General features: G+C 41.8%; 2 protein-coding genes and 1 long non-coding RNA gene across 3 annotated transcripts; 2 read left to right on the top strand and 1 right to left on the bottom strand.

Annotated features, from left to right (window-relative positions):
- Positions 1-748: 748 nt before the first annotated feature.
- Positions 749-1,759, top strand: LOC126394985 (actin, alpha skeletal muscle-like). The gene is made up of 2 exons (XM_050052152.1): positions 749-918; positions 1,155-1,759. Exons 1-2 carry the CDS (start codon positions 781-783, stop codon positions 1,296-1,298), a joined length of 282 nt encoding a protein of 93 aa, XP_049908109.1. The 5' UTR covers positions 749-780; the 3' UTR covers positions 1,299-1,759.
- A 2,195-nt stretch (positions 1,760-3,954) lies between these two features.
- Positions 3,955-9,475, top strand: LOC126394975 (actin, cytoplasmic 1-like). The gene is made up of 9 exons (XM_050052139.1): positions 3,955-4,108; positions 6,266-6,390; positions 6,503-6,631; positions 6,843-6,953; positions 7,099-7,183; positions 7,552-7,713; positions 7,876-8,067; positions 8,434-8,615; positions 8,977-9,475. Exons 2-9 carry the CDS (start codon positions 6,268-6,270, stop codon positions 9,118-9,120), a joined length of 1,128 nt encoding a protein of 375 aa, XP_049908096.1. The 5' UTR covers positions 3,955-4,108; positions 6,266-6,267; the 3' UTR covers positions 9,121-9,475.
- LOC126394987 (uncharacterized) lies at positions 5,356-9,094 on the bottom strand. Its single transcript, XR_007570402.1, has 2 exons — positions 8,955-9,094; positions 5,356-5,837 (listed from the first exon to the last, which is right to left on the bottom strand). It is a non-coding gene; the product is annotated as an uncharacterized LOC126394987 (long non-coding RNA).
- Positions 9,476-16,258: the final 6,783 nt, after the last annotated feature.

Here is a 16,258-nt window from a genome sequence, read left to right as displayed (position 1 = left end):
CTACATTATGATGGGGAAGCGTTGATAAATTCATCAGGATGAGCAGCACAGACAGAGCTCAGGAGTCCGCCACTGTTGTTGGGATGGTCAGCTTTCTCGCACATGCCTAGTGACTGATACCGTAATGAGCATGTGCGAAAAGTCTCCGTTTTCAGAGGAACTGCATATTGCAAGTTTCCATGACAACGGAGATGGTGCTGTTTCCAAAAAAATTGCACTCTGGAACCCGCTGCCTCAAAACGTTGCGTTTTCAGGCACCCAAAACGCCGCTGTCGTGTAAACGATCGGCCAATACGCAACTTAAGTTTACTGTTTTCAGTTGAAATCATTGTCATATAAACGGGACCCTAGTTTTAATTTACTTTTCCTTATTGGAGCAAATTCAGTGAACTATTTGTGTACAGTCAACATCAAGATTCAAAAGGTCCCATCGAACAGCAGCCAAATCTCTCTTGATTTGAATTTGAATCTTTTAAATGTTGTCTCGGCCTGAAGACTCAAATTTTTGGACTAGTTGCTCTTTTAATGATTTTATCCAGAGTTTCTGAGTTCTTCCCAGTAAGTGAATGATCTCTGCTGCCATCAGGGTGTCATCACAGTTGTTTGTTGCTTTGGAGCTGTTTTTGGTCTTGTATGAGCTAGAAATCAACATCAAAGTTGAATTGAACACTAAAACTATTGTTCTATGGTGTCTACAGGTATGGAGTCCGCTGGCATCCATGAGACGACCTACAACAGCATCATGAAGTTGGCATCCATGAGACGACCTACAACAGCATCATGAAGTGCGACGTGGACATCCGTAAAGACCTGTACGCCAACACTGTGCTGTCTGGTGGCACCACCATGTACCCCGGCATCGCTGACCGCATGCAGAAGGAGATCACTTCCCTCGCCCCATCCACCATGAAAATCAAGGTAGTTATATTTTTCATGCAGGTTAATGAAGGATGACTTAAATCATGTCAGCAAAGGCTCCAGCAGAGAAAGAGTACAAGTCTCCCAGTCTGCTGCAGGTTTAAACCTGAGGTGTTGTATAACCCCTGACTTGGTCTTTGAAGGCTCTACTGCCCCCCAGTGGACAAACCTGATTATTAATTTTCATGTTGAGCATCACTGCTTCCTGTCTTACCTGTTTTTCTCCTCACCTCCAGATCATCGCTCCCCCAGAGAGGAAGTACTCCGTCTGGATCGGCGGCTCCATCCTGGCCTCCCTCTCCACCTTCCAGCAGATGTGGATCAGCAAGCAGGAGTATGACGAATCCGGCCCCTCCATCGTCCACCGCAAGTGCTTCTAGAAAGCTCCTCCTCCTCCTCCTCCTCCTCCTCCTCCTCCTCTGCCCCAGCTGGGAGGGTAAACATCCTTTCAGCTGGTCCATCTAGCTTCAACAGTCTCTTATCTTGCGTGAACAGACTAAAAGATGAGAAATCACAAAAAGCGACTGTTTTAATTTAAATGTCTCAGCTCAGCAGATCCACAGCAACTCGCTGAACCTCCTCCAAACACATGTTCCTCTGACTCTGCTCACAGCTTTCTCTCCTTTTGGTGATTAACTACTGATGGTCAAAGAAAACAAACAGTATTATTACTGAACATCTTTTTTTTTTTTTTTTACCTGTGTCTCTTCAACAATCCAGTGCATCAATATTTGGCTTTTCTCCTCATCTGTTCTGTTGATTGGACTCTGTAAGAGTCGAGCTGTATCAATACTCCACAGGAGTGTTTACTTATCAATAAAGTGCCAACATTTGATGTTTACAGGGTCTCTCATGTCGTCATTTGCTGCTTCACTCTTATACATATTAACAGGTATTAACAGGACAGGTATACCTTTTTCTCCAAACATACCTTTGCTCATTGTGTCCAAAAAGTTCTGTTTTACCTTCATCAGTCCACAGGACCTGTTTCCAAAAAGCATGAGGTTTGTTTCACTGTTACTTTACAAACTTCTGATGCTGAATTTTGTGGTGAGGACACAGGAAAGGTTTTCTTATGATGACTCTTCCATAAAGGTCATATTTGTCCAGGTGTGTCTGCACAGTAGAACAGTGCACCACCACTCCAGAGTCTGATAAATCTTCCTGCAGGTCTTCTGCAGTCAGACCGGGGTTTTGATTTGCCTTTCTTACAATCTTACAAGCAGCTCTCTCAGAAAGTTTTCTTGGGCTTCCAGACCTCAACTTCACAGTTCCTATTAACTGACATTTCTCAATGACATTATGAACTGAGGAAGCAGCTACCTGAAAACACTTTGCTATCTTCCTCAAGTCTTCTTCTGCTTTGTGGGCATCAGTTATTTTAGTTTTCAGAGTGCTAGGCAGCTGTTTAGAGGAGCCCATGGCTGCTGCTTGTTGGGACAAGGTTTCAGGAGTCAGAGTATTTATAAAGCTTTGAAATTTCACCTGGCCTTTCCTAACGATGACTGTGAACAAGCCAGAGCCCTAACAAGCTAATGAAGTTCTGAGACCCTGGTAAAAGTTGTCTGAGAGCTCAAATGTCTTGGGGTGCCCAAACTTTTGCTCCTTTCCTTTTTTTTTACCCTCAAACTGTACAAAACAAAAACACTGATCTGGTTAAAATGTTGAAAAGCATGTTTCATCTATAACTTCATGCCTTTTGGAGATCGGTTCATCTTCTACTTACTGAACTATTCACAGTCAACAAAATTTTGACCAAAGGTGCCCAAACTTTTGCATGCCACTGTAGATACAGCCAAAAGATGGCACTAGAGGGTGGAGTCAAAAGTTTCAAACAATACCAAATGAGGCAACAGTGGAAGAGGTCGTTATAGTGAACCTTTAAAGGGGAACTAATCATGCACCACCAGAGGTCAGTCTCTACTGATAAAACAGGCAGCTGAGCTGAGAAAGATGGATAATAATACAGGACAAGCAAAAAAGAAAAACACCTCTGCCCTATTTTTGAGTGTTGCCATGGATGGATTACTGAATGGGCCAACCAGGCCCAGTGGCCCAAATTGTCAGGGGCTTGTCCCTGACCTTTTCTTACAAATGTTACTCAAATAAACATGTACAGACCATGAAATGAGTCAAAATGACCACAGAAAGACCACACAGAGATGCAAAGGAGGAGACACTAAATAACTACAAAAACAAGCAAAACCATTACAAAGAGACACAATACCATTAAAAAGACACATAACAATTAAAAAACACAGAGTATATACAACAAAGATATACAACATAACCAGAATGAGAAACAATATCACTACAAAGAGACACAAAACAACCATAAAGAGACACAAAACAACCTCAAAGAGACACAAAATAACCACAGAGACACAAAACAACCACAAAGAGACACAAAACAACCACAGAGACACAAAACAACCAATTAATGAATGAATTAAAAGGTTCTCTTTATTTGTGGAGGGTTTGTGTAATTACAAGTGGCATATGTGACATGTTGTATCCATTCTGACACCATCTGTAATCTCCACCTTCTCAGAGTCAGTTTGACTCTGTGTGAACAGAATCCTCCTCAGCATCCACACAGCAGAGCAGGAATCTTCAGCATGATTCAAACAGGTGATGCAACAGAATCAGACATGCAGACGGAGCTCTCTGCAGACCAACAACTCTCTTTGTGCTTCAACATGTTCTGCCAGCTCTCTCTTTAACCAGCAGGAAGTATCTGTATTTTAAGAACTTTAAATGTGGTTTGAAGTGTTTTGGTTTGTGTCTTCACCTGCACAGAGATGCTTCAAATCTCTAACTCACCTTTCCGGCCTGACAGGCCAATCACAGCTCTCTGGCTCAGGGGACATTTCTCAGTAAAAACCTTGAGGGTTTTTTCTGCTGTTGTTTGAAAATGGTTATTATCTCGCGTGCCCCCACCACCGTGACAGATGCCTGCTCCAGCCAATCACGACACGAGCTGAGGGAACCTGAAAGATCCTGCTCACCTGGACCAATGAGAGCGCCAGCTGAAGGAAAATTACCTTTTATGGACATCGCGTCGAGTCCCGCTAGCGTGGATAAAGCCACTGCGGTTTAGCTCGCGCTGCCGCATCCACGGAGCACACCTGGGGCAGAGACACATCCACGAGACTTCCCTGACAGACACACCCGACACTCACCTGCACAGGTAAGACCCGGCGCTCTGATGGGAAATATCTCAGATCTTGTGCAGCTCTATCAGAGCATTCATCGGTCAGACTCACCAACACTGAATAACTGCAGGTGTGTGACAGACAGGTGATGATGGGATGTTTGACATGTTTCAGTTTGATTTATCCGCGAATATCAGATCAGTTTTCAGCCCTTTTGAAATGAAGAGAAACAGCCTGACTTCATGCACAGAACATATTCTGTCATTGTTGTACGCGAACTGTCTGAATCTTTTTCTGGATTAAAACATTTAAAACATCAGCACATACATCGGTGCAGCTCCCTGAAAGAGTTCACTGTAATGTGAAAGAGATCAGCGTTTAAAAAACAACTATGTTGGCTGTCAGTCATCATCTCCCACCAGCTGAACCTGCAGTTTTAAAAGGCAAATTCTAATAAATTACAACCATGTCTCAAGTCAGGAACTGTGGAGACACTGCAGAATGAAATAAATCAGTAATGTTAACAGGAGACCGCAGCAGAGATCAGGGCTGATGAATAACACAAATATATAGAAGGAAACGATCTTAATGAAATTCTTTTAAGGATGCTTTTCTTTTGTTTTAAACACTTGCTGTTAAAATGCTGCAAATCCTTCCATAGTGCTGTTATTAAAGCTTTTTATGTTCAGTAAAGAGCTGCTAAAGACACTAATCAGACCTCCTGGGCTTTTTATTTTGAGTTGTGTAACTGTTTCAGGGAATGAGCAGATGTGTCAGTTGTGTGTGAATGTCCTGAGGGAAGGGCTGCTCCTTTCTGCATTTCCAGTCCACAAAATAAACCCCCCTGAATTAGAATAACTGTATTAATTGACTGGGTGCTGTAGTAAAATGTAGCTGCAGTTTAAGTGTTGCGTCACAGAGAGGCTGCAGAGTCTGGAGTTTGCTCAACAGGATAAATTTCTGATCTCCCTCAACTTGTTTTCAAAGGTCCTGCAGCTATGGGGCTAAAAGGGTCAGAGAGTTAAGCTCATCAGGTTGGACGACTTGAAGCGCCACACCCGACATACACCTGTCATTCCACTGAGGGCTGCAGGAAATTTAGAATAGTTTCAGTTTAGTCTCCGAGGGAAATTCCATCAAGAAACCTGCAGAGTCCATCCACATATTTAAGTGTTAAATCAGCACTGAGAAGTTTTGCAAGACTCATCACCTGAAGGTGTCTCATCGCTAACGTGCACTCCTGATTTTATACAGTGGATTAATTCTGAAAAAGTCAGTGAGCTGTCAGTAAAAGATTTAATAACCTCATTGCTTATTTCTGACACATTTTCTTGAGTTAAATTTTATACTTATTTACAGTTTCAGAAATTATTATTTTAAATAACGCATAAATCTTTCACTTTATTCAGTGGGCAGTTTACAAAAATAACATTTCATTAACCAAGAGCCGATTAGATAAAGATTTGGAATGGTTAATTTCATATGATGGATTAAGGGTTTGGAGGAAAGGATGAAGGGGTGAGGATCAAGGGATGAAGGGGTGATAGGATGTGCGATGAAAGTTGAGGAATGACGGGTTGAGGGTCAGATGAAGGCTGAAAAGATGAGGGTCAATGGATGAAGGGTGGCTCTTTGGGTCGTGGATGTCAGCGATGACAGATGTGTCGGTCAAAGGCAGGAACGCAGGAGGGAACCGGAGAGTTGAGACTGAGTGGAGCAGGTGTCTCTTTGTAAACTCAGCTTCAGATAGAGATCCTCTGGTTCCTGTGTGTGGAAAGGAGGAGAGGAAAAGATGTAAGAGGCAAAAAGGGATTTGGCAGGTGGGGTGTGAGTGCTGGAGAAAAAGAATGGATCAGGTGCGCTCGAATACTTTTGGGCTGACATGGGATATGCCCGAGGCGTGGTCTTTGTTCCCAAATCCAGTTTTATAAAACTACATTTTATTAAATAAATTAGTTTTGAATCTGTGTGAAAACTGAAGCATCACTGACCCTGAAATCTAAACTCTTGCATGATTTGCCAAATGGGAGCTTTAATGAAAACACTGGCAAACATGGTTTTATTGAGTTTTCAGTTGTTTAACCAGAACAGCGAACATCACAGAAACAAAAGATAACAAAAACAGAAGTGTGAATCTGTTTAAGGTGTTGGGAGAAAAATTAATGGCATGTTTATTTATCAAAATGTTTCAGACATGGAAGACGACATCTCTGCCCTCGTTGTTGACAACGGCTCCGGCATGTGCAAAGCCGGTTTCGCCGGAGACGATGCCCCCCGTGCTGTCTTCCCCTCCATCGTCGGTCGCCCCAGACACCAGGTACCAACACCAGCATGAACATCACCTGTGTTACATGACTTATAAAATCTAGCCACCAGGTGAACAAAGATGCAACAAGTGACTGTAAAGGTGTGACTGTGTGTGTGTGCAGGGTGTGATGGTGGGAATGGGACAGAAGGACAGCTACGTGGGAGACGAGGCCCAGAGCAAGAGAGGCATCCTGACCCTGAAGTACCCCATCGAGCACGGCATCGTCACCAACTGGGACGACATGGAGAAGGTCAAGATGTTTACATGGTGTACTAGAGTAGAAGTACAATCGAGTAAAAGCACCTCAGTTGTGCACCTCAAAATTGTACCTTGCACCACAGAAAATATCCCAAAGTAAAAAGCTGCCACCAGCCAGACTTGGATTGTTCTTCATGTATTTGACTACCAGTTCTAAAGCTGCCGCCATTACTGTCAAACTAACGAGCTGTCCTGTCCTGCAGATCTGGCATCACACCTTCTACAACGAGCTCCGTGTTGCACCTGAGGAGCATCCAGTCCTGCTGACTGAGGCTCCACTCAACCCCAAGGCCAACAGGGAGAAGATGACACAGGTGTGTTCACGCTTTGTTCACAATCAGCTGAGACTCTCAACATATTCTGAAACTCGTACTGGAGAACAAGCTACAGGGTTTTTGTTTGGTCTCCAGTTGTCCGGGCTTCCACAGTGACACCTGTTGTCTTTTCTCATTGGTCCAGATCATGTTCGAGACCTTCAACACTCCTGCCATGTATGTGGCCATCCAGGCCGTCCTGTCACTGTACGCCTCCGGTCGTACCACAGGTGGGAACTCAAACATGTCTGAAACATCTTGCAGCATTGAATTTGAGAGTTCCTGCTGAAATGTTGGGGTATTCATTCAGTTGTCTGTTCTCCTGGTGCACCCTCCAGTGGCCAGTAGAGGAACTGCAGTTGGAACACATTTTGGTTAAAGTTGTGTGAAATTTGTTCTCTGCATTTGACCCATCCCCTGAGGAAGTGGTGAGCAGCAGCGGTGCCACGCTTGGGAATCATGTGGTGACACTAGAGGACACTCTACCACTAGGCCACTGAGCTTGTCAGTTATGGTGTTAAGCCATGACGTCTGCTGATCAGAATGACAATAGAAAAGTGTTTTTCCTTTTTGTAATCTGGTATTTTTTGTCTGCCAGGTATTGTGATGGACTCTGGTGATGGTGTCAGCCACACTGTGCCCATCTATGAGGGTTACGCTCTGCCTCACGCCATCCTCCGTCTGGATCTGGCTGGCAGAGATTTGACTGACTATCTGATGAAGATCCTCACTGAGAGAGGCTACAGCTTCACCACCACTGGTACGATTTTTACTCCTAAAATGGAACATTCCCAATTTATAATCTAAAGCTTTAAAGTGTAACATGAGATGAAGCTCCTGAATGTCTGCAGCTTTTTCACTCTCTGAATATATCTGTTTTAGTCCATTTTGTAACTTAAATATTTCCACTCTTGAACTCCAGCCGAGCGTGAGATTGTGCGTGACATCAAGGAGAAGCTGTGCTACGTGGCTCTGGATTTTGAGCAGGAGATGCAAACGGCAGCTTCCTCTTCCTCTCTGGAGAAGAGCTACGAGCTTCCTGACGGACAGGTCATCACCATCGGCAACGAGAGGTTCCGCTGCCCTGAGGCACTCTTCCAGCCTTCATTCCTTGGTGGGTAATGAGTGTTAACACCGGCTATATCTCTAGACAAACACTGGTGCTGTGGACACTCCACCCTGTATCACAGTTTCAACAGGTTTCTAAATGGGATAATATCAGAATGCATTCTGGTCATGCCTCCTCGCTCTGATGTTGCTTACCAGAGTTCTTGGTCAATCCACAGGGAGGTTTAAAGATCTTTTAGATTTTGTCCATAGTTTCTGAGTTCTACCAGTAAGTGAATGATCTCTGCTGCCATCAGGGTGTCATCACAGTTGTGTTGTTGCTTCAGAGCCATTGTTGGTCTTGTATGAGCTAGAAATCAACATTAATGTTGAATTGAACACTAAAACCATTGTTCTGTCTGTGTGTGTTCAGGTATGGAGTCCGCTGGCATCCATGAGACGACCTACAACAGCATCATGAAGTGCGACGTGGACATCCGAAAGGACCTGTACGCCAACACTGTGCTGTCTGGTGGCACCACCATGTACCCCGGCATCGCTGACCGCATGCAGAAGGAGATCACCGCCCTCGCCCCACCCACCATGAAAATCAAGGTAGTTATCTTTTTCATGCAGGTTAATGAAGGATAACTTAAATCTACGGCTGCCCCCTGAAAGAGATTCGAGTCATCAGTTGGAGACCCCTCAAGTCGGAGGTTGGCTTAAGTCAAACAGTTTTTTTGCCAGTCTGCATGCTGTGCACTGTACTTTTAAGGAACATATCGGAACCTGGACTTTGCTGCAGTGTAAATGCTCTTAACTTTCATGATAATCTTCGGTACAGTCAGCTGGAGACGTGATGCACGTTTGATGACTGTTAAATAACAGTGATAAAACTGAAATGAATGAAATGTTTTTGCTGTTCATATTGAGCATCACTGCTTCCTGTCTTACCTGTTTTTCTCCTCACCTCCAGATCATCGCTCCCCCAGAGAGGAAGTACTCCGTCTGGATCGGCGGCTCCATCCTGGCCTCCCTCTCCACCTTCCAGCAGATGTGGATCAGCAAGCAGGAGTATGACGAATCCGGCCCCTCCATCGTCCACCGCAAGTGCTTCTAGAAAGCTCCTCCTCCTCCTCCTCTGCCCCAGCTGATCCATCCAACTAGAACAGTCTCTGGTTTATTTTGCATGAACGGACTAAAAGATGAACAACACACAAGATGAATCGAGCGACTGTTTAGATTTAAATGTCTCAGCTCGGCAGATCCACAGCAACTCTCTGAACCTCCTCCAAACACATGTTCCTCTGACTCTGCTCACAGCTTTCTCTCCTTTTGGTGATTAACTACTGATAGTCAAAGAAAACAAACAGTATTATTACTGAGCATCTTTTTCTACCTCTGTAAGAGTCGAGCTGTATCAATCCTCCACAGGAGTGTTTACTTATCAATAAAGTGCCAACATCTGATGTTTACAGCGTCTCTCATGTCGTCATTTGCTGCTTGAGTTTCTACATATATAAAATCTCTTTGAGGTGTTGTGTGTTTAAGAAAATGTTTTTTCCTTATCTCTATAGCTGCTTTACATCAAAGCACATAATCGCAGACAGTGGGAATGTTGCAACATATTTTATAGACTTTAAAGACCTGAGGTAAACTTGTGATTTGACTTTGGGCAGTGTAAGTAAACTTAGGTAGGTTTTTTTTTTTTTTTCTTAAAGACTGACAAGTCAACAGACAACAATGTGTCAAGGGGCAAAAAGGCATACGTTTTCAAAATGGCAACCAGAAAGCTGAACACCAGTTCCCAGTACTCTACAACCATACACAGAAAATTGAGGGTGTTTTCACACTTTCCTTTTCACCCCTCTAAACAATCTCAGAGCAGTGACTCAGCATTTTTTGTACACGTGAACACGAGAACTCTGATCTCGCTGAAGTGAACACGAAGCGCTCCAGGTTCACTTTGCTCTTTGCTGTTGTATTTAGTCCTCCAGATCACATGCTGTTGCACTGGGACGCTTTGGAAAACAGACAAAACCACATCGGCCTGTAACGCTTGGACGCAGGATGAGGAGTAGTTTAGTCCACAGAAGATACTGCACGTCTCCAGATGTGGAATGTAGAATACATCAAACGACAACAGTCTTCAGCACAGAAACACTCAGTCTCAGTCTCTCAGGCTTAACTGATATTGTTCAGCACCTCAGACCTTCCTCCTGTCCTCTTGACAGCATCCCACCTCGTCTTTTTAGGGACGTTTTCCATATCATTGGGCCCTGTGTTATGGAACTGATAAATTCAAATTTGTTGACTGGATGTGTTCCAGCTGCATTTAAACATGCTGTGGTCCATCCTCTCATCAAAAAACACAATCTTGACCCCACAGTCTTATCCAACTTTAGGCCCATCTCCAAGCTTCCTTTTCTGTCTACGGTCTTGGAGAAGGTGGTATATGAACAACTCCAGTCTTTTATTGATCTAAATGGCATTTCTGAGAAGGTCCAGTCTGGTTTTAAGCTACGCCATAACACAGAAATGGCGCTTTTAAGAACTTTAAATGACCTTTTAACAGTTGACTCTGGTAACTCCGCAGTCCTGGTCCTTCTGGATCTGACAGCTGACTATTAGCAAAAGTAAAGGCATATCTCCCCAGAAATGATTTTGAGAGTTATCCATACCTTTGTTACATCACGGTCAGACTATTGTTATTCTTCGTTTGTTGGTCTTGACCAGTCAGCACTGCGCCGTATACAGATACTCCAAAATGCAGCCGCCCGCCTGCTGACTGGAAAGAAAAAGCGTGATCACATTAGTCCTGTCCTTGCATCTTTGCACTGGCTGCCCGTTAATTTTAGGATCCAGTTCAAAGTTTTATTAATTGTTTTTAAATGTTTAAATGGTTTGGTACCATCTTATTTATCAGAGCTCAGCCTCACACCACTACCAGGGCATTTAGGTCGTCAAACCAGTTGCTCCTGGAAGTATCTCGGTCCAGGCTCTCTACCCGTGGGGACCGAGCCTTCTCAGTGGCGGCCCCAAAGCTGTGGAACAGCCTACCTATACCCATAGGCCAGTATTCTCAGCTCTTTCTTTCTTACTTTCTCTTTTATTCTAACTTTGTTCTAAATTGATTTCTTTTTACTGTTTTATTTATTACTATATTTGTTCTTGATTATTTATATTGTATCTCAGTAACTGTAAAGCAGTTTGGTCAACTGAGGTTGTTTTTTAAATGTACTTTATAAATAAACTTTGACTTGACTTGACACTGAGGTTTTACTCCAATTTTAAGTTACTCTGAAAGCGAGGGGCTTCATAGCCGCACTGCAGGGACACGTCAAAGTAAAAAATAAACTACAAAATATATATAGGCTACAGTGTGAACAAAAAGAACTGAGTCCCTTTTCTGTTGGTCCACTTTTTAGTCCACTTTAAGAGGACTGAGTTTGGTTTGTTTAAAAAGGACTATATGTGAAAACATCTTAAGAGTAAACTCCGGATACATGACTCGAGGATGTTCAGAGCTAACCTTCCCTGCCGGTGTAGCTGCTGCTCCACAGAAGTGTTGATCTTCTTTCGCACCAGTCGTCTCACCAGAGGCAACTATGGACATGTGCACCCCAGGAGCTTCTCGGTCATGACCTCGACAAGAGAATGAGCAAAGCATTGGTAGGTGTCACACTTCATTTGTCAAAGCAAAGTCAAAATGGACACGCTGTCCTCCAAGGACACTACAGGCTACATCCTCCACTTCTCTATGAACAGTTGGCTGATTGTAATTTAGACATGATAGCTAAAGAAAATACTTGTGATTAACTCGCAGATAAATGGTTTAATGGGGGATTTTTTTGATAATAAAAATATTTTGAATAACACCTGCCTCATACTCTAGTAAAGTGGACCTTGTTTTTTTTTAAAGATTATTTTTTGTGGGCTTTTGCCTTTAATGGAGAGGACAGTGTGTAAAATGGGGAGACAGAGTGACACGCAGCAAAGGGTCACAGGCTGGACTCGAGCCTGTGACCGCTGCAGCGAGGCAATGCCTCTGTACATGGGGTGCCGGCACTATCCACTATGCTACCGACGCCCCTAGTAAAGTGGACTTAACGTTGCTTAACGTTCAGACATATAAGATGAAGTTCTTTAATACTAAGGTTGAACAGCAGGGGGCAGAGCATTCACCTGAAACTTTATTAAACCATTCTAGGTTCTTGATATATTCACTGAACAAAAATTTAATGGCAACACTTGTTATTGCTCCCATTTTTCACAGATTTCCATAAAACATCTAAGACTTTTTTCATGCACTCAATAGAGATATATCTGTTGATACATCTTTATTGTTATATCCAGGAGATTTAACAGCTTAAACTCTAAAAACAATGGTCGTTCACAAATGGCCTCATGTGACTCCAACGACTCCAACGACCGCTGTTGCAGCAGGAATTTCAACGTTGACACACCATTGGAGCACTAACGAACCAATGACATCATTGGCCTTGTGAGGACCTCCTCAGAGGTTAAATACCTGGGTTTTTCCACACCAGTTTGTCAGACTAGTTTCAGCCTAGTCAGACAAGCATGAACTGATGAAGCCTCTTGGATAAGAGGTGAAACGTCTTCTAAGACAAAACTAAGTCGATTCAATTGCCTTGAGATAACTATGAGCTGGATAAATGAGAATATCCACAGGCATGCATGTTGTGCAGCTCAAGAATATCTTGGCAATACTTCTGTAACAGGAGGCACGTAAATAAAATCTGGAAAAATCAAGTAATATCTACAGAGTAATACTGTTGTTAAATTTTCCAAATATTGATTATATGTTGTGAGGGATATGCAATCAATCATCTGTCCACTAAACTTGGCATCATCCATTGCTGGCTATATTTCAGCTACAATTAATACTATTAATGTAACTTTGTTGTTCTTCAAAATACGTCTTTATCTGCAGTGACTTCTTTTGGCTATAAATAATTTGATTTGTGTTATTAGAAGATAATTAACAGTTTTTGTAACAATACTTTCACAATATTTTTGTTATTTGTGCAGCAAATGTTCATTGAAAAAATGATGTGTGTGTGTGGGGGGGAGCTGAGGAGTGAAGAGGAAGAGTCAGGAGCAAAGTTTAACATCTTTGCATGGCATTGAACAGTATTAAAACATATTTTTTATAGTTTCACATAATATATATAATTTTTTGATTGGTCTATATTATTAAAACTTTAACGCATGCTGATGTGAAAAACTCCTTGAAAAATGCATGTTTAAAAAAATTAACTTCATTTATTTTTTCATGCCTAAAAAGGAATTAAACACTTAAGAAAAAAAAAAAACTTGACTAAGGTCGTAATAATTCATGCATGAAAGGGTTTTAAAATCTTCCATAACATTGCTTCTTTAATACTACGGTTTAACAGCAGGGGGCAGAGTATTAACTGGAAACTTAATGTTTTGAGTTCAGGCACTGGATACAGGCCCTATAATAATATATATTTGATACTATATATATTTAATAATATATTCATAGAATAATAAAGAAGTTGCTCTTTGGTGAAAAAAGGACATTTTGGGACAAGAGCCTACAAATTTCTTAAAAACTGTCTTTCAAGCCTTCGCCCTCAGCTAACTGGTCTGTCCAAGTCTTCATCCTCCTCTTCATCATCACCATCACAATGTTTTGCATTTGTTTGAGTGAAACTCACCTTTTGTCATGTAAAGCTGCACAGTGTGAGCCCAGTATACAGAAACATCAGTGAGAACCTGCTGCCAGTCCAGACTGTCCACATTCTGCAGCTGCTTCAGGGACAATCAGACCGCAGCTAATTACTGAGATAAGGGACAACATTTCATTTAGTTATTTTCACAGGACAACAGCTCTCTGGGTCTCTATTAGCCTCAAATATGTTCTGTTTGAAAATGAAGATTTATTTGATGTTGTCAAGATTTATAATTAATTATACACATTAAACCTCAAACCTTTTTTTCTTAACTGTAAAGGTGTCAGATGTGATCTGTCATTGCAACACAGTGACACAAGTCAATGTAAGTGATGGGAGGTCAGCAGCCTTGTAACTGTCTCTCTTTTTTTTTTTTTACTTGTTAGGGGTCAAAGGTCAACATCTAGAACAGGAATAGTTCCATAAAGCCTCATAATTAGGCCCATGTGGAATCTGTACCCACAGACATTTGCCAGATTTTAGAAATATATATATATTATTAATTAAGTTCCATTTTAATGTCGATGTGTCACACAGTTTGTTGTCATTATTCATCATTAAATCAAATTTCTGATTCAAAGTTTCTACTAAAATCTACCAGATAGTTCTTAAAGCCTGCCTGACATAATTTTAGGGTTTAATGTGTTGTGTGAGGTTATCATAAATGAATATTGTCTATCACATTACTAATAAAAAAACAAAAAAAACAAAACATAAATTCAGCAGATTTTCATTTGGATCGGTCACATTCGGTCTAATAACTGTCTGTTGAGTTATTCTAAGACACTTGAAGAAAGCAAAGGCCCCAGAACTGAAAGAATGTGTTAATGTTACGGTGGAGATGGCATCTGAAGAATGTATGCTCTGCAAAATAAATGGTGGTCAGGAGAAGGAAGTGTCTCCTTGGGAACGGTTATGGACTCAAATCAAAATGGAAGATAAGTCAACATAATGATGAACTTGCTCTGTGACCCCGTGACCCTGTGACCCGCAACCCTGCAGCATTCATTTAGTGAACTCTGTGCAGCCTCACTTTCCATTAGGAAGAACAGGACACAACCAAAGTGCTGCTTTGATCACTCATTACATTTTTATTATCCGCTGTATTTTATTCACATTAATGTTAATATCTGTTATGTTTGCATTAAATATTTTTCTTGTACTGTACAAAACATTTAAGGACAAGTGTTATTTCAAGATACAGGCTAAAGGTAACAGTTTTTAAAATCTTGCTGAAAATACCTTAAAACTGTGGTAAATTATGTTTTTAATTAACCCTTTAAGTGAGAATAAATCTTTACCTACACAGAATAGAAAGCTATGTTACAAAGCTATGAGGTGAGCTTGCCCTAGTCTGATGTATCGATGTTTTACATACACGTGCTCACATTTCACACATTCATTTCCACTCTTAAATCTTTCAATAGAAATCTACTATTAGTTTTATAGGATTATAGGATATTAAGTGACTGTGCTAAATGGTTTCCTAAATTAGCGCCCCCACTGGTGGCTGGAGATCAACATGTCCTCATACCCAAGCGACAGAACCCGTGATGTACGGCCATTAACTGTCGCAGTTTTAAACACATGGTTATCATTGTGAAACGTTGCACAAAAACTAGGTGGCTAGGCTTTGAAAACAAGATCATGGTTTGTTTCAAACATCTGTCAACAACATCTGTCACATGACAAACCTGGCATACAACGTTATGTAGTTGAAACAACTCTCGGGGACACATTTCACCCAGAACACAAACAGCACCTTCTGGGTCAAAGCCTTGTGTATGTTTGACCTATCCACCCACCCAGACCTCAACTGACTTCTTTCCTTGCTCCTGTCATTAGTACTACGATAAAAATAAACATGGATCGTAATAGCCTGCTTGTACAACCAAGTTACATGGTTGTAATTTGGAGGAGGAGCGTCTCTGCATCGCGGAAATGGAAAATAAAACAGCAGTTAGCATCAATATTTGAAATATTTACTGATCTACAAAAGCTGCTACATAACAAGTCCCATCTTCTCACTGGGGTATTTGGCTACACTCAGCTTTGTAACTCAAAACGAATACGAATAAACTGTGACTAACTTGGTAGCTCAGTAGCTACAACTTGAATTACCACCCTGTATTAATTCTTTATTCTTCACAGTGACTTTGACCTTTGACCACCGAAATCTAATCAATTCACTGTTTAGTCCAAGTGAACGTTTGTGCCAAAGAAGAAATTGCCTTGAGTTGGTCTTGAGATATCATGTTCACGAAAATGAGATGGACGCAATGTCACAGCAACCTTTACCTTTGACCACCAAAATCTAATCAGTTCATTCTCCAGTCCAAGTGGACATTTGTGCCAAATTGGAGAAATTCTCGCACTGTGTTCTTGAGATATCATGTTCGGGAGAAGGAGACAGACAAGGTCACAGTGACCTTGACCTTTGACCTATGACCACCAAAACCTGATCAGTTCATGCAAAACACAGTTTGGCAGTGTTTTCTGACTCGTTTAAGCTTCCAGTCTTTCTACTACGCTCGG

Source organism: Epinephelus moara, chromosome 8, assembly GCF_006386435.1.
Source record: "Epinephelus moara isolate mb chromosome 8, YSFRI_EMoa_1.0, whole genome shotgun sequence".
Lineage (NCBI taxonomy): Eukaryota > Metazoa > Chordata > Actinopteri > Perciformes > Serranidae > Epinephelus > Epinephelus moara.
The sequence above is the reverse complement of the archived record's forward strand: the minus strand, read 5'-3'. Positions and strand labels throughout refer to the sequence as shown.

Bases quoted from the DNA above. Each gene is read 5' to 3' on its own strand.
- LOC126394975 (XM_050052139.1), top strand. From the start codon at position 6,268: ATGGAAGACGACATCTCTGCCCTCGTTGTTGACAACGGCTCCGGCATG. The intron at 6,632-6,842 runs GTCAAGATGTTT...CCTGTCCTGCAG, and splicing joins ACTGGGACGACATGGAGAAG to ATCTGGCATCACACCTTCTA. The intron at 8,068-8,433 runs GTGGGTAATGAG...GTGTGTGTTCAG, and splicing joins CTTCCAGCCTTCATTCCTTG to GTATGGAGTCCGCTGGCATC.
- LOC126394985 (XM_050052152.1), top strand. From the start codon at position 781: ATGAAGTGCGACGTGGACATCCGTAAAGACCTGTACGCCAACACTGTG. The intron at 919-1,154 runs GTAGTTATATTT...CCTCACCTCCAG, and splicing joins CATCCACCATGAAAATCAAG to ATCATCGCTCCCCCAGAGAG.